Source organism: Perognathus longimembris, chromosome 12 (genome assembly GCF_023159225.1).
Source record: "Perognathus longimembris pacificus isolate PPM17 chromosome 12, ASM2315922v1, whole genome shotgun sequence".
Lineage (NCBI taxonomy): Eukaryota > Metazoa > Chordata > Mammalia > Rodentia > Heteromyidae > Perognathus > Perognathus longimembris.
In genome coordinates, this window is record NC_063172.1 from 59,756,411 (window position 1) to 59,774,840 (window position 18,430).

Sequence of the window (18,430 nt, forward strand, 5' to 3'; positions counted from 1 at the left end):
TTACAAACGTTTCCCTTATAATTTCTGCCATTCTAACTTGATATAATCTCAACCCAATTAATGGCTACATGGGTCTTCTATTTGGTGCTTCACTTGTCTGTGATAATTCTAGGCACACTCGGTGAGCTAGTATCACAGAAAGGAGAAAGCTCAAAGGAGTGAGGCAAATTAAAAAGGGTGAGATCCAGAAGAAATGATGCAAGTGATATAGCAAGTTTAAGGTTATATCATAAAGTGTAATTTTTCTCACATTATCTTACCTTAGTAGTTGAACATAAGGTTGGATTAGACCAATAGTGTACTGAAATCTTTTATGCATTTGAACGTTGCCTTCTCTTTTCTTTTCTGACAATATATTCAGCATATGTTCTCTTCAATAAACAACAAAGTTATAGATTTGTTTTTGTCAACGGTCAGAATGAGGATGGGTATTTGTGGAAGAAAGATCAGAATTATTTTCTCTGGGTAAGTAGGATGAAGGCCTAAAGCCTGGGTTCGCCATGAACAAAGTAATCAGCGAGACTGGACTTGAGATGAGTGTCAAGTCCTTCCTGACTCAGTGTAGCCCACTGGGGCAGTTTCCTTCCCATGAAATTCTATGAAATGAAATGAAAATTTAAATGCTTAGGACAAGACAGAGAGTCATAACTAGTGAATATTTATAACAGCTAGGACTGATACCCAAAAGATTCTGAAGCACAAATTTTTTCCCAATGGCTTTTTAATTTTCCAACAAAATGATGCAATCTTTCATTTTCTTGCATCCCTTCTTATATAAAGGCCGGCAGGAAGGAAGGGTTATAAGAGCTGAGTAGGGGAAGATGGAGAGTTGGCTCTTGATTAAAAATGTGTTTTATCTGCATTACAAAACCAATAATCAGCAGGTAGACCCCATTTTACAAAAGGCCAAGAAGATGCTGCTCAGGCTTTCTGGTGATGAACAAATATTTCCATAACATACGGCTTTGTTTAGGATGGACCTTTTTCTTCCCCCAACAAAGAAAATTGTGCAGAAATGCTAAAGTGATCTTTTCTGCTTTTAAATGACTATCAAAGTCTGCACTGAGATGGCCACGATCCATCACAATACCACACAATTGCACGTTACCTTGGATACCAGGCTGGCTCTGTACGCTGCAAGTTGCTTCAGGTACTCCTTCTTTGCAGCCTCGGTTTTCTTTTTATAGACCTGCGACAACAAAGCATCTTAAATTAGAAAGTAAATCTGCTTTTGTTTTCAGAGAAGTGCCATATTTGATGATAATTGCACACCAACATACACACACGTATATATATACATATATATAATTATATAATAATAGACATCTCTCTCAAGATCATTTTCCTCTAAAACAGATTTGAATGAAGAATGGCAAGAGACTAAGATAAGATTAACAATAGTAAAAATTCGACATTTTACCCAGTGCATATAGAAGGATTCATTTGTGTTACTTTGAGATTGGAAGTAACTGCCTTATGGAGAGATACTGTTGAGGAAAGTTCCTCAGAGTCACAGAAGGAGTCAATTAGGCTTTCATATTTATGTTTAGCCCAGTCATATTCTAACATACCTTTGTAGGTATTAGCATATTTAGCTATATAGAGAGAGCATATTTAGCATATATACATGTGCATATGTGTATATACATGTATATACATTGCATGCTAAATATATTAAATACAAAAGCAAAGTTGGAATTCCAAGTTGACATGCCATGTTCAATAAGAAAATGGAAGGATATGTAAAAGACTTATGGGGATCACCAAGATTCAAAGTCCCGAATCTCAAAGTTGGACTTCCACACATCAGCTATCAGAGGTGATGGCCAAAGACATCTCCAGGCCAGGAACTGGGTCCTTGAGTGTCTGAGAGCCACTGGAAGCCAGACTCTGAGGCTTGCCCTGGTATTTTGCAAGCAAGACACAAGGACATGGACCTATGGATTCTGCATTCTGAAAAGGTAAAGTGTTCCGAAATGAACCTCTGTTTACACACGCTTTTCATTTTTGAAACGTTATCATTTTCAACACAAAGTAAAATGACCTGAAATCACTTACAAGAATCGAAATGACTTGCTCAAACATGGAAAGATCGAATTGCGAAGTTGAACAGAAAGGAGTTAGCAGACTGACTGAGCACACATGATCACCTGCTGCTATTAAGCTGATCCTTTCAGGGGTTTGGACTCTATGTTTGGCAATCTTTCGAAATCGGTCCCAAAGAACCAAATCTTTCTCAGCATTTACTGTGGACACTGAAAGTCATTTTCCTTGATACAACTATTTTCAACTTATCGTATTTCAAATTTTACAGCAAGATATTAAGGCTTGGCTAGTATTTTCTAATGCTGAACTCAAAACCAGGTCTGGGTTTGCCGAAAAGTGGTTTTAGAATCAGTTTGAGTAGTTAAATATAAATTACATCTAAAGACACAAGTATCTGCCAGTTGGCAGCATAGCGAAATTTCTGGTCTCCAATGACGACTGTAGTTTGCCAAGCCCAGAGATACAACTGTGAATTTCAAGATGTAAGAAATATTATTTACTCATGAATATTTTAATTAAAGCAGATTATTTTACTTGCAGTAAATGGATAACCAATCTTGTCAAGAGAATTGTAATAGGATGCTATGAAGTGAATTTACTAATGATTCTCCTCCAGGGAGGGAGATTTTATATTTGACATATTGGTATAATAAAAGCTAGTTAAAATAAAGAATCTAGAATTAGTATAGTATTATCATTGAATCATTCTGTCATGCAAGCAAACTTAAAAATATCTGGTTTGGAAATTTTGTTCCTGTTGTTACTTTTAGCAAAAAAAGCCAAAATTTGTTTGGTTTAAGAAAAGCAATATATTTGCAGGAGTGCTCTCAATTATTAATCCAATTATTGGAAGTGAAACTCAGATTCATTTCTGGAAGTTTGTAGGTTGAAAAAAATGCTAGTACAGGATGAAGCCTATAATAATCTAGGTTTATTATATATCTTGGTGTGACTATAGTGACAAACAGAGCTTTTCTAAATTTTATTGATTTCTTTTTCTTGAGAGATTGATTTCTGTTTAAGGCTTTTCCTTAAACCTCTTTTCTAAGACAGAATTTATAATGGATACTATTAAGCTGACAGTGTTTACATTTATTTTTAATACCTAAAACCTGTTTAGAGCTAGGATTTTCTCCCACATAGTTATCTATTGAGGACTTGGAAGAAAATATTTAGTAAATGCATCTTTGATGTCAGTACACATTAGTGTACCTTGAATAGTCCCATCACATTTTTATTAATATGCTACTTCAAGTGACTTTATTAGCTAAGAAGGGTTTTAGCTTCCAAAGATAAACAACACACGGTGGCCCTTAGCAATGCCCAACATGGCATTTTCTAAGAAGTAGCAGATAAGATGGCATTGTCAGATGGCCTGAGTCCCGCATCTCCCCACTTTCATTTGATTTCTGTTGACACAGCAACTGAGTCACTACACTACTATCCCTCTGTGGATCCTGGCAGTTAACATTGCACAACATGGTAAATTTCCTGAAATGTGTTGATTAAGAACCATGGGAGAAAGGTGGCTAACTCCACGCATTTCAGGTTGAACATTGCCCCGGGTTTTACTCCAGGATCGATGTTATTAGGGGATACCTGCCTAGCATTCAGAGTTCCCTGTTTTCTGCAAATGGCTCCCTATTGGCTATTGATGATTAGCTATGTTGGGATCATTGTATAAATGCCCAGACACCACTTTAGAAAAGCATGAACGCATCATGTCACATTATAGAGATTGATGGGTCCACTCTATCCTGAATAGCTTGCTGATGTTCAGGGAGAGACTTCAAAGGGGGGTAAATTCAAGAGGCATATTTCTATAATTGTGTTTAAGAGAGAGAAGCTCAGATCAGAATTAAAATTCGAGGTGACATCCCCAACAATGATCAGGCCCTTCACCTTTGCGAACTACCTAATAACTACAAAATTACATACTGTATATATCTTTCTGATGTTGTTTCTAAAATTGGGCCAGGATGATGCATGGAATCCTGTATTTCATAAAAATATCCAAAGACTTAAACTATGAAAGAAGGATAACATGTAAGAATTTTACAAGCAAAGGAAGTGTGTGTGTGTGTATAGATCTCATTTTAGAACATATTTAACTATTTAGTACCATATTTAGAACCACACTTAAAAAATAATTAGTAGCTGGGCATTATTAGTTCATGCCTATAATCCTAGCCACTTAAGGAGGCTGAGTTTTGAGGATTTCAGTTCAAAGCCAGCCCAGGCTGGAAAGTCCATGAAATACTTTTCTCCAATTAACCACCAAAAAGCCAAAAGTAGAGTTGTGGTTCAGTTCCAGTACTGGCTTAGGAAAAAAGAGATTAGCAAAAAGTTTCTCAAAAATGTTTCCAAGCTTCTAGTTATGGATAGGGCAAGTCCTCCTTTGACAGCATCCAAAGAGCTTGGGGAAATGCCCTGGCAATGAATAATCACTGCCGTGGTCAAGTGTGCAGACATGCGCTAGGAGGATGGGTCTGATTTATGTCAAAGTCAAGTTTGGGAAAGAAATGGTTTCTTTCTCTCTCTCTCTCTCTCTCTCTCTCTCTCTCTCTCTCTCTCTCTCGGGGAAAGACAAATATTTTAAAGGTATGTGATTCCTACAGTAAACATTAGTACTCAGTTGTGCTACAAAATGGCTTCCAAATGGTTCACAGCTGTTTGAAATAAAGTACAAAGTTGGCCAGATGAGGATTTAGAAATCATAATACATCATTTATCATTTTCCCTAGCTCATCCAAGCACTTTTGAATTTATCCTGTCCTAACTTAGTTATACATTGTGGTTTGTTATTCCAAGAAAGCTACCATATCCTATCTAAGGATTGCATCTCAGTGGTTAAACTAAAACATAGATGATGGCTAAAAGGAAACATACGGAGATAGACATCAAATAGTAATTCTAAGGAACACAAGTCCTGTGCATATGATCTAATGATTCACCAAGTCCTTTTTAAAATGCTTCAAATACCAGCAAGTTACATGTGTTTTTATAAGCAGATAATCCCTAATTAAAATCAGCAGTTCAATGTCATTGAATATGACAAACTGAAAGGAAAATAAGTCTTAGGCAATCTTATTTTACTCTTTAGCTTTCTTCTCTTTTCTAAACAATTCATGGAATGGAGAAAAGCAAAACCTTACACATACTGTTTAATTCCTTAATATGACAAACTGAAAGGAAAATAAGTCTTGGGCAATCTTATTTTACTCTTTAACTTTCTTCTCTTTTCTAAACAATTCATGGAATGGAGAAAAGCAAAACCTTACACATACTGTTTAATTCCTTCTTCCTTCCTTCTTTACCGTACTGGCTTTAATCTCTAGTCATATTTTAACAGTTTTTACAGTTATAAGGAAAAATAAAGTGTAAAATTCTTCAAATTCTGAATTTCATTCACACACTATTAAAAACCCTAAATGCTGCTTTCTTTTTTTTGACTAAGTTCAAGTGTATTTTCCCCTACTATTTCCTATTTATAGAAAATACTTAGCAATATAGTTATGTTTAAAGAGAATTTAATCATAATTCCAAGCTATATCCTTTAGAAATTTAAAATGTACCACTCCTTTCAGGACTGTTATTATTTAGGTCAGTCAGTACATTTGTACTTTGTATAGAGCTTAGTCCTTAAATGTAGTTGCAAATTTCCCTCTGTGTGATTTGCTCAGCAATTTCTTATGGGTTTCAAAACTCAAGAGAATTTTGATCAGGTAGCATTCAGGGAACTGAAAATATTACATGCTTTGATAAAAATCTTGCTAGTGCTTTCTTTTAGCACTGTCTGCTCCATCTCAGTGTCCCAACAATATTGGTATGACCTGGTTCTGGGCTAGTGGGAGCCCCAAATAGGCTCTTGCCTTAAAAGATGGCTATAAACTATATTTACTGATTTATCAAATAAGGATGACTAGGGAAATAGTTACTGTTCAATTAGTCTTATCAGTGGATTGCTGTGTACCTGTGTAGTATGAGGCACTAAAGGTATGAAATGACAAGGAGCATAAGAATGATACCTTGTGCAAATTATCTTTAACTCTTCCAGCAAGAATGTTGCATTTGTACGGATACTGCCATTTTACAGATAAGAAAACAGAGTATAATGGTAATTATACTTAGCTAACCTACTATTTTAGCAAGCATACTGCAGAAGAGCCATGATGTGACTCCAATCAATCTGATTCAATAAATCCTCTGGATGAAAGCAGTGATGTCAATCAAGATTCACTGTATTTATAAACTGATTTGCTGAATGGCAACCCCTCTGTACAGCTACTTAAAATAACACAGATATAAGTTTTTTTTAAAGAGTCCATCTTGAGAGTCCAAACTCAGTGGACTCCCCTTAGTTGCAAGAATGCCTTTTGAAGGCTCTTTCAGACATGTAACTCAAGGCCTGTTCTTGTGGGTTCATCTCGGAAGCCCCAGCATGCAGTGTAGTGATTGGTACATAGTAGGTGTTCAGGCAACAGTCATGAATCATTTAACAACAGACATATTCTGAGCAACCTGTCAGTGGTCTATCTTGTCATTGGTGCAGTTTCACAAAATGCACTTATAAGACTAAGATGGCTACAATTTCACTAGCAATATAGTATTATAGAACCATTATTGCATATGCAGACTGTTGATGGAAACAGTGTTAATGAGTGCACAGCTCTTGCCAGGGGACCATTCCTTTTATAAATCAGCATTAGCATGAGTGCTAAGGATGAATTGACTCTTATAAACTAAACAGTCATTAATGGAAGTACAGGACTTAATAGATATAAAAGCCACCCCAAACATTTTTACAAATAACATATAAATCAGAACAGTGACTGGACAATATACATATACCATGTATATTAATTCCTTGATGGCATAATGTACTGTTACGTACACATATGTATAGTTCACATACATACCTGGATTTTAAAACTAAACCTACTTATATTTTCATGTAATGATCTCAATTGATGGGTTTCAAATTTATATAAGTGTAAAGTACATTTACATGCTACAACTTCTAAATGAACAACACTTTTAATATACCCTTCATTCTTCATCTTAAAAGAAATTAGTTCTAGCTACTCAGGAAGCTGAGGTATGAGGACTATAGTTCTAACCCAGCCTACAGAGGAAAGTCTGTGAGAGCTTATCTCCACTAAACACACACTCACCCCCCCCCCCACACACACAGGAAAAAAAGTATGTACATGCTTATAAAGGAAATGGCCAAGATAAACACATGGGTGAACCTAATACAAGAAGATTTTTGTTACCCTTAAGTATTGTTGACATAAAATCCAAATTTTATCCTAAGCTAAAGGGGAAGGAAAATCCCAGCAGCATTTATACAGTGGGTGTTTGAGCCCCAATGAGGAGTAAGTGATTTGATTCTGTGGGCTTGGAGATTTGTCAGCTGCCTCCTAAGTATAATTCTGGCTCTTCATATCCCTGCTGCTTCTAATTTAGCAGGACAGGCTCATAATTGAAGCAAATTAACTATTTACACTTGCCACTTCTACCAGGGAAGAGGACACAGCAGCAGGAAGGAACGAGGAGGAAATTACATTCTTCCCACTTGTGTCAGATCTGCCCTTATATAAACACATTAACAGTAATTTCATGAGGCGTCAAACATAGGAATAAATACTGAGAGATAAAATAATGAGGTGCTGCTATTGAGCTGAACTGCTGTGGCTAATATCCTTGGATATGAATTATGCATCTTGAAAGAAGGCATATGTTACAGTATTCAAACAGTTTCCCTGCAAGTGATATGTGCTCATTAGGCTCTACAACTCAAAGTAAAGCTACTCTCTCCTTCCCCAACACGACTCGCATTTACAAAAATACACTCTGGGCATCCGTGGGCTGTGGTTTCTCCCAAATACACCAAGTCCTGAATAGGCTTTCCACTCCATTTTTAGCATAACAGCATGTTTATTTAGCTCTTTGGCTGCAGCTTTAAAGCCATTTAATGTAATGTAAACAAGAACATTTTGTTTGTAATTTGCTAAATGTCTTACAGCCCAACTGTGTCTCCAATTAGGAACTTAAGGTTCATTTAGTAATTTACATCTGGTTCTGATTTAAGGTGACTTTCCATGGCTAAAAAAGGACTCAAGAACCCCTTATGGCTCTTTGGACCAAGGCCTTCTGCTTCAAAGCACAACTGGTTCTTTTATTTTGTAGGATTTGATTTGTTCTATATTGTGACTTTGAAACCTCAATAACCAGAATCAGAGAAAATCACCAAGGCAGATAGAAAATTTAGCTGGGATCTCATTAAAAAAAAAAAAAAAAAAGATGTTGAGGGTTGCTCAACTTCTGAGCCGAAATACAAAGGGTACAATATTGTTAACTATTTTTCTTTTTCTGTAGGTTAGTCAGAGATAAGTAGCAAAAGCCCAACATCACAGCAATACTTGTGTTTTATTCCCTTTCCTCCATCTGGTGCCTTTTAAACAACTTAGTATGCTTGGGAAATGGGCTCTCCATTGTCTTGCGAGTCATTAGTATTTAAAACCCCCAGTTGGGATCCGAAGCACAATTCTCTTTCCATTCCAAATTCAGCACCATCTTCCCAAGTATTAAAGTGGAGAGTTCTCCTACAAGTGGAGATTGTTCAGTGGCTTTGGTAGGAATGATTCATAAGAGAGAAATTCTGTATTCCTGAACGTTTGTAAAATGAGTCTCTCAGCTTCCTTTTAATTTCTCTGAAACACTCTTTGCAGAAACCAAAGCAGAGGCAGTGTCTCCATCACCATGGAAGATCGGCCCTGCTGCAGTGGCTTCCTATTCCTTCCTCCAGAGCACCTGAGGAAGTATTTGATAGAAAGATACAACAGCTCTATTAAGTCCTGTTCCCTCTGGCCATCAAGAGGTGTTTTTAAAAAAAAATTTGTTGGTTGCTGTTTTTATTTTCTTTACCTTTTGTCTTCTTTGCAAGTTTATCTCTTTGGGGGAGGGCAAGAGAAGGGAAAAGACAGGGTGGGCAAAGGGTGAACAAATATAGCAGTGATATTCAGTAGACACCATGTTGAAAGTGAACTATACATCTTGTGGGTGGGGAATGCGAGGGAAAAACTGGGAGTGAGGGAAGGGGTGACACTGTTCCAAAGGAATTGTACTCTTTATATGACTTATGTAACTGTTACCCCTCTGTGTCTCACCTTTACGATAACAATACTGTATACATATATGCATATATTATATTAATTAAAAATGAAAGAAACCCCAAATAGAAATAAACCAAGTCAAATTAAAACACACATTTTCTTGTAATCTCACTAACAGCTGTTTTTCCTTAAAGATTTATCATTTTATGAGCTCCTCCCTCAAGAAGTCATCAATGATTCTGTCCATTTTCCCCCCGTTTGTGTTTATGTTTGTTCATGATTGTGGGTGATTACAACAGGACTTCTGAATAACTGTGGTACAGGAGAATCTTAGCCTTCTCTACAAACCAGCTGCCTATACAATGGCAGGAGCAGCATATGGGTTTATTCTATTTACATACATGCTTTTTTGAAATCTTGAAGTTTTAATAACCTATAAAATGCTCCAGAAATCTTCCTTTAAAAATAGAGAGCAGTACTAAGTGCCAGTGGCTCATGCCTACAACTCTAGCTACTCAGATCTAAGGATTGTGGGTTTGCAGGAAAGTTCTTAAGACTCTGATCTCCAATTAAACATAAAAAAACTGGAAAGGAAGCTATGGCTCAAGTGGTCGTGCCAGCCATAAGCAAAAAAGCTAAGGGATAGCACCCAGGCCCTAAGTGCAAGCCCTAGTACCAACACACACACACACACACACTGAGATGTGTGTGTGCTTCCCAGTTTGAATATGAGATAGGAGTAAAACAAATTCATTTAAATTTGAAGCAGATATTATAGTATGTTGGCACGATGTGTCAATATAAAGGTAGAGAACAGGTGGTAACACAGCATAACAACACTTGGGGATATTTTGCTGATATTTTCTGGCTATGTACCCAAATGTGCATTTGAGGTAAGTATGTTAGCTTTCCTAGCAATTCTTGCAAACTATTAGGGGAAGGGCAGCCTCCTAGTAGCAGAGCAGGGGGCCACCTAAGCTCGCTTTTTAAAGCAGTTCATTCCCGCGACTCTCCCTTTGCTGGTCCCTTGGAAGGGTCCGCATTCCATGTGTGTCAAAACCAAACCTAAAGAAACGTTGCATTCTTACTTGCCTAACTAAGCAAAATCATTTCCCCCCTCAGAGGAATGCATAGGCTATACTGAGTTTTGAATGAAGTGAAAAGGGAGCACCAGGCATGGGGTAAATCGTCTTAGACACAAATTTCCCCCAGTTCCTTGTGTTGTTAGTGCCTAAACAAGTTCTGAGATTTGAAAACATTTACTCTTTATTAGAAACAAAAGGTAAGTATTTTTTCTCAGAGTGTTTTCCTAAACGATCTCAGTATGACTCTTTTGGTGATTGGTTTACTTTAGAAGACCTCAGAAATATATAGGTCAACTATTCTACAACTACTTCCGTTATTTATACAACGGGTTCTTCCCCAAAACACTTCAATTATTTCCATTAGGAGAGAATCCAAAGGTCTTCTCATTGTGAGTTACTTATTAAAGGAGAAATAAAATGCAAGAGAGAAAAGGGAACATGTTGTGCCCTTGTATGTATGCAATTATAAAGCTTTGAATATTACAACATATTTGTAATCATATCTATGTTTAGAAGGCTCAGCTTCAATTTTGAAAACCAGAACAGGACAAGGGGAGCAATTTTCCTTTTAACATCACAGTTGAGAATAGCAAATCTCATATTCTCTGAGTCTGTAAACACCTCATATGTTCATATGGAAAGAATGTGGAATGCTCTCTTAATTTCTCCCTTTTGTGATATTAAAATTAAAAAGCTTTATTATACTAGAATTTCTGGGACTAAACCTGCTGCTTTATATTTACTACCTTGGGGAATTACCTAATTATCTGATTTTGATCTTATACAACATCATTCTTTTACAATAGAAACAATAGTTAGGATCTAATATTGGTGATGCAAAGGACCCGTCCTAAGCTAGATTAACCTTTACAGACTTCCCTCTTCTAAATAATGGTCTTGAATATGGGAACAAATTAGGAAACCCAGGGTCAGGGGGACAGATAGAAGAAAGTTGGGAGTTCATATGGGCAACTGATATTTCTGACGAAGCAGAAGGTATGGCAGTACATTGGAGTTTTACAGTAATAGTTCCATCTTAGCTACTGACTCTTGAATAGAACAGGCTTATACATGCTTATAGACCTCTTGATATGCAAGAGCTACTGCATAAAATCTCTAGGGAAAGGAGTCACTTTCTGAAGCTTTCTCCAGAAGCTTCATGGCTATCCAACAATACACAGAGGGGTTCTGAGGGCAGAGACAAAGGGCATGTGACATTATAAATGAAACAGAAAGGCACTGAGTGACATAAGGCAGAAAACGTGGACACGGTTGGGATATCTATCTGGTCTCTGTGAGGTTACTCTGTCATTTAGCCATGCTCTTTGAAGGGGGTGAACATCGTCTCTGAATAGTTCCAATATTGGTTAGGAACTGTATCTCACAGCTGATAGTGTAAGAGTAAATTCACTTGGTTTAGGACAGAAACCAGGTTCCCAAATCCCAGAAACAATATTAAGTTCCTGTTGGAATCATATGAACACAATGTCAACTGTTAAAAACAAGAGGATTATTTTATTTGAGTTCACAGAGAAAGTTTCAGTGGTGTGAAACCTTGGCATTCTTGAAGTGACTCGTACCACATCATGGTCCACAGAGCTAGCTTCTGCATTACTAGAAATCATTTGGTCAAGCTGGCAATTTTGCCTAGACATAAGAAAAGAGAAACTGTATAGACTCTAAAGTATAGAGGATAACTTTGACATACAGGAAAGGGGTGTAACAAGAATTTGGGGCAGGTTCTAAGGTTCCCTAGCAACTGTTCTTTTTTACCAATACATTTGTAAGGAAAACTAGGCATGGGGTAGCTTGTCTGAGACACAAATTGCCCCCAATAACTTGTTTTGCTATTGCTTAAACAATTTCTCAGATTTTTGAAACATTTCCTTTTTATAAGTAACAAAAGATAGTGTTAGTTCTATAAAAGAGCCCCAGTGTTTACCAAGGAAACTTCCAGAAGTATGGCCATCAGTAAAGAATCTGCCAAGCAAGCATTAGACCCTGAGTTCAAACCTCAGTACTCACAAAACACTAAGCCAAAACAACAACAACCCCCCAACAAACAAAAAATGGATGGATAGATTCTATCCATCTCTTTACAGTAATTCAATGGCCCAGCCATGTGGTGTGATACCAGTCATTCAACACATGGAGCCTTCTCAAGCTTCGTCTCTGCCATACTAACATAGTGCCTGGTAAGTTGGGTGCTCAAAAACTACCTATTGGATAAATAAATGAATGAGTATAGTTTACTGGATCTCATTTCACAATTCTTATTTTATCTCAGAGTATTGAGTAGGGCAAATGGGAAAAATAATACAACAGTGCTTTAAAAACTAAAAATCCTTACATATATATTCAGATACTGATATATCATCACAATATAGAGCAATTCTAGATAAATAAATAAGTTTGAGATTTCTGGAGTTTACGTAGTTTCCTAGAATTGATGAAGAAAGGTAAAGGTCTCTATCAATAATCAAGTATGAACTGGGTCCAGGGGCTTCACAGTTATAACCCTAGCCACTCAGGAGGTGAACATCTGAAGAATGTGATTTGAAGCCAGTTGGGGAAGGAAAGTCTGTGAGACTCTTACCTCTAATTAGGTACCAAAAATCTGGAAGTGAAGCTGTAGATCAATTGGTAGAGGACTAATCTTGAGGGGGGAATAACAAACCAAACCTCAGGACCCGTATCTATACCCTGAGCTCAATCAAGCTCCACAACTAGCAACAGCACACAGAGAAAGAAAACAAAAGAAGCAACTATGAAATAAATACATTATGAATGCAACTTGGTCATCTGCAATAGCTAAAAGTATATTCTCGTTTCAGTGACTTAATGATCATGCGTATGATTTAGGTTTCCTTTGTGACCACGAGGGTCTACATGGTGAAAATGGCCATCTCATCCCTAGTATTAGCCACAGGAAAGCAATTCAATATTCACGTGAGAAGCTTCATCTATTCACCAAACTTCTGTTCTCTTCACATTATCCCTGTTGTCTCCTTCAGATGACCTGGGCTACTTATGCTACTGCCAGGGTGTCTCCTGTGGCCCTCTCGAAGCCTGGCCTTCCTTCACACCAGGGCAATTCACAAGACAGGAAAGAAAAACCAGGCATCTGGTCCTATTTAACACAGCCTGGAAATACGGTCTAAATATATATGGGGGATTAAATAACATACCCTGGTGGTCTTTAGGGAATGGCTAAGGGTAGAAACCCTTAAATTTGAGGTTCATTTGTAAAGAGCAAAGAGGGGTTTTGATGACAAAAGTGTAAACCATGAGTGCTGAAGAGAGGTGTGGAAAGTGTTCAAAAATACTTTTAGAACTTTTTTAAAACAGGTTTTATGATCACACTGGCAACATTAAAGTATGATGTAATCATGCCTGGGACACGGAGCGGTCCTTCCAAAAGTAACTACACTGTATAAACTTGGAAACAAAAGAGCTAATATGTGATTTATGAGGGAATAATAAAAGAGTATAAGATGATGTGCCTTCTCTTAAAGGCTGGCTCTCATGCGGTAGGTTCCCAGCCATAGTTTGGGTACCTGCAGAATTTATCTGGAGCCTTCTGAAGCTATCTGTCTCTCTCTTTTTTTTTTTTTTTGGCCAGTCCTGGGCCTTGGACTCAGGGCCTGAGCACTGTCCCTGGCTTCCTTTTTGCTCAAGGCTAGCACTCTTCCACTTGAGCCACAGCGCCACTTCTGGCCGTTTTCTGTATATGTGGTGCTGGGGAATTGAACCCAGGGCCTCATGTATACAAGGCAAGCTCTCTCGCCACTAGGCCATATCCCCAGCCCCTGAAGCTATCTGTCTCTTTAAGAGCACATCGAGTGCATGCTCCATCTCATCTCCTGTCCTGTGGATTCTCTCTCCAGTCTGACGACTTTATTTTCTTCACTTCTTTATTGTTAACGTGATGTACAGAGGGGTTACAGTTTCATATGTAAGGCAGTGAGTGCATTTCTTAGCCATTTCTTTCTTACCTGTTTCTGCTCTTCTCCTAAACCATCCCACATTGAAGCCACGATTTTAGACACTTCACCAAAGGTAGCATTTGGGTTCTGGCCCTTGATGGCAGCCTGAGTATCCCGAAAGAATAATGCATAGGCAGACACAGGCTTCTGGGGCTCATTGGGGTCCTTCTTCTTCTTCTTCTTGGGAGTTTTTGGTTTCTTCCCCATGTCAGAGGCGGGCCGCTTCTCTCCACCATTGACCTGAAATAAGAGCAGATGACAGAATTATAGAGGAAGTTTGTATCCAGTCAGCTATTATTTTCTTATCCATATGTTCCTAAGGCATGGGTGGTATTGTTACTGTTACTTCTTCTCACAGATAAAGCTTTATATTTTGAGCTGCAGGTATAGCTCAGTGAGAGAGTTTACCTAGTAAGAACTGTATAAGGTGTTAGGTCTGATTTCTAACATTACCAAATAAACTTCAAGGAAACAAGACCAAACATATCTTCTTATTTCATGTAGTCTTATATTCCCCCCTGTACTAATTCAATTTACATAGCTTTGTAAATTTTTGACTCCTGCATATTACTACATAATTAAATGTTATCCTTAACTCTCCTACCTTTTTCTTCTTTTTTTGTTTTTCTCAAATTTTTATTATCAAACTGATGTACAGAGAGGTTACAGTATCATACGTTGGGAATTGGATACATTTCCTGTACTGTTCCTTTTTCTTCTTTTTAACATTCTCTTTTTAAATTTCTTTATTGTTAAGGTGATGTACAGAGGGGTTACAGTTTCATAGTAAGGCAGTGAAAAATGAGGGAAGAGGTAACAAGTTGGATAAGAAATGTACTCACTGCCTTCCCATCTTTTTCTTATTACTGTAAATGTGGCATCAGCAAATTCATCTTGTAGTCCCTTATTGAATGATCAATCTACAGTTTGATATTTTTCCCCTAGGGAATTCTTCTTTCCTAATAGTTATGATTTTTTTAAACAATAGGCACAACATATACAGTAAAAAAGTGAAATGGCTTTTGACTTTACACTTCAGTTGATGGATGCTGTCGGAAAGACCTAGTAATGCTCATGATTTAGGCAATGGCGCTACCTAGATGTTTGATCAGTGCAGTCCAATGAAATGGTCTGCACCGTGGAACAAATTCCGAAGCTCTTGAATGTTTGAAATGTGATGACTAAAAAGCTATAATTGAAGCCATTTCTAATTTAAATAGCTGCCTATGCCTAATGACTGCTGTAGTAGAGCATCTCCTTATAAAACTTAATTTTAGAGATTTCTAGAAAAAGTTTTTAACTCAGCTTAAAAATAGTCAGTTTTTCCCGTTGTCCCAAAGTATGAATAGTTGGGTATTGTAATTGTTATTCTGATCTAATTGGGGAAGAGTACACTGACTATGTTTAAGACACTATGTCTGAATCATTGCTATTAACTAGATAGGATGTCACGTCCTCTATGTTTGTAAAAGGAGGGACTGGGGCTAGGATTTCCTTCCAGCTCTAAAACTATATGAATAGGCAGGGACACACAGTTGGGCTAAATGCAAACTATTGTGTTTCCTGTGCCTGGCCCACACGCACTATCTCCTGCCAGTGGCCAGTCAGTGCTCATTCTGACCTTCATCTTCTCCTGTTGTGGAGCTTGTCGCTTTTCCCTCTCTCCAAGTATGCTGCAATACACATGCTTTCATAATGAGCTGGGTGGAGTACTTGTGTAAAACACTGCCACCCCTGCAGAGGAAACGTGATCTGCCAAGTGGCCTTCATGCTCTTCTTTTACAATTTTTGTCTATGGTATTTTCATGAATATGAATTTGCCTCATTTCTTCCACTATAATGGTACAGTTGTACCATTCTCTAATTACAGGGAGGGTATATACTTACATGCTTTTAAAAATTTTAAAAGACATTCAAATATTAACTAGACACATTAGAAGCTTCAAAAATAATTCACTGATTGAGTAGAAAGAAATGATCTTAATATTTAACAACTTACAGTCAGTCAGCTGGAAAGATTTGCCTAAGTACCAAGAAGAAATAGGAAGAAAGCTGAGTGAATTCTTTTGTCTTTGTTGAGAAACACACATTTAAAAAGATGGCCATTCTGAAATTGTCTCCTGAAGCAGATGAAAGGAGACAGGAAACGCTTCACTGGCATGCTAGTGGAGATTAACACTAGGCCATGACTGCCTCAGGGCAGGTGTGAGGAGTGATCCCCTGGAACTGCTGGACTCATCCAAACCTGCCAGAGGATGAGCATGCTGGTACAGAGCTTAGCCTAGGCAATCTCGTGGACCAGCTCCAAACTAAACACATTGGCAGATAGGACTTAGCACAGTGGCTCGAAACTAGGGCTATACATTCAAATCACCTGGAAAGCTTTCCTAACTACCTTGCCTCCCCACAACCTTACGCTACCCTGATGAAGTCAGATTCCTAGAGGTAGGAGACTGGCCACGGTCTACTTTCCAACCAGTGTTTAAATACCTTGAGGGGAAAAAGAAAAGCAAATGGAAACAAGCAACATTTCTCCGTGTTCCAATTCCTCCAAGGGGTTGTTGGTTCTGGCTATATTCATCTTCTACCATCACTTTATGTGCTTTCCCCTAGCATTCCAGACAGTCGCCAAAGGCCACACTGCTAATTCCAATGGACTTTGTAGTGTTATCCTCACTTGATTTCTCACTGGGAAAGCTTTCTCTTCTACCAGTCCTAGAATATCACCTTTTCTGAGTTTTACTCCTAGTTGGGATTGTTTCACAATTATTTCTTTGGCTCTTATTATTCACACAGTTATATGGGGTATCATTCCTGGTGTTTCCCCCACCCCCCATCTGTCCTTTACTGTAAATTCCCTTTTCCTATGAATCTGTACTGACTGAATCTTGTAAGTATGTAGGGTTTTCATTGTGGCTGGATGATTGTCAATTTCATGATTCCTCTGAGTTTTCCACGCACAAAAACAACTGCTACTTGACATTTCTATTTGCAGATCTCCATGATCACTGAAACTCAAGTCAAATTCCTCTCAGGCACTTCTTTTGTTCTGAAGATTTCCATTCATGGCGCATATTAAACTTCTAATTGTACAATAGTATGTATGGTTGTTAGACCTTCTTTTACAGTGATTATAGTTAACAATGTATTGTATATTTCAAATTTTCTACAAGAGTGGACCTCAAGCATTCTTTTTTCAAGAAAGAGAGAAAGAGAGACGGAAAGAGAGAAGGAAGGACAGAAAGAGAGAAGGAAAGAAAGAAAGAAAAAAAGTTAGGCACTGGTGGCTCACACCTGTAATCCTAGTCCTACCTTCTTAGAAGGCTGGTATCTAGAGAAAAGTCCATGAAACTATCTCCGAATGCCCAGCAAAATGCTGGGCTAGTAGTGTGTGGCTAAGTGAGTTTAAACCATAGTACCACCAAAAAAACCCCAAACACCCAAACCCTAAATATAAAGTTTAAAAATTGTCTTTTTTTCATAAAAAGAGAAAATGAAATAGAAAGCTGAGGTGAAGTATTGGGTGTGTTAATTAATTTGGTTAGAGCAATCATTTCACAATATCCATGTATATCATCAAATCACCATATTTTATACTATAAATACATACAAATTTATAGGCCAATCCCACCTTCAAAAAAGCTCTAGTTTTATTTCAAAATGGAAATATTAATCATAGCATCAGAAGGCTTATTTAATCAAATACTGAGAGCATTTCGAAATGAAGAATGAAGTACACAGATAAGTGAAACCTTGTCCATGTGGAGTATTGCCTAGGTTCATTTTAAGTTTTAATTAAAAATGATCTGACACCTTGAAATCTTCACAATTGCAGACTATATGGACCTTTTTTTTTTTTTTGGAAAAATAATCAAATGCCAGTCATAAAGATTAAACTATCATCAAATGTAACTGTTTTTATTAAATGATTTTTTCCAATTTGTTTAGTTTCCCTTTCTCATTGTCCAAACCTGTAGATACTCAGACCACAGATACTTGTTCTTATTTCCTTTGTAATGAATGTAAGGACAGTTATCGTGTGTGTTTGACAACAGGGCTCTACTTTCTGAACTGATGGAGTCTAGTAAAAAGTTCAAATATCATGCATACCAAAACCAAATTGTGGAAACAATGTTTAGCAACATTATAGAAAAATCCAGAACAATCCATACAACTAAAACACCTACTTCACTTT

General features: G+C 37.5%; 1 protein-coding gene across 1 annotated transcript in view; it reads right to left on the reverse strand.

Annotated features, from left to right (window-relative positions):
* Positions 1-18,430, reverse strand: part of Tox (thymocyte selection associated high mobility group box) — a 301,386-nt gene that overhangs the window by 20,885 nt on the left and 262,071 nt on the right. Inside the window, exons 5-6 of the mRNA XM_048358446.1 lie at positions 14,245-14,475; positions 1,109-1,189 (exon numbers count right to left, since the gene is read on the reverse strand). Of these exons, the coding sequence (XP_048214403.1) occupies positions 1,109-1,189; positions 14,245-14,475 (312 nt within the window). The remainder of the gene's footprint in view (positions 1-1,108; positions 1,190-14,244; positions 14,476-18,430) is intronic.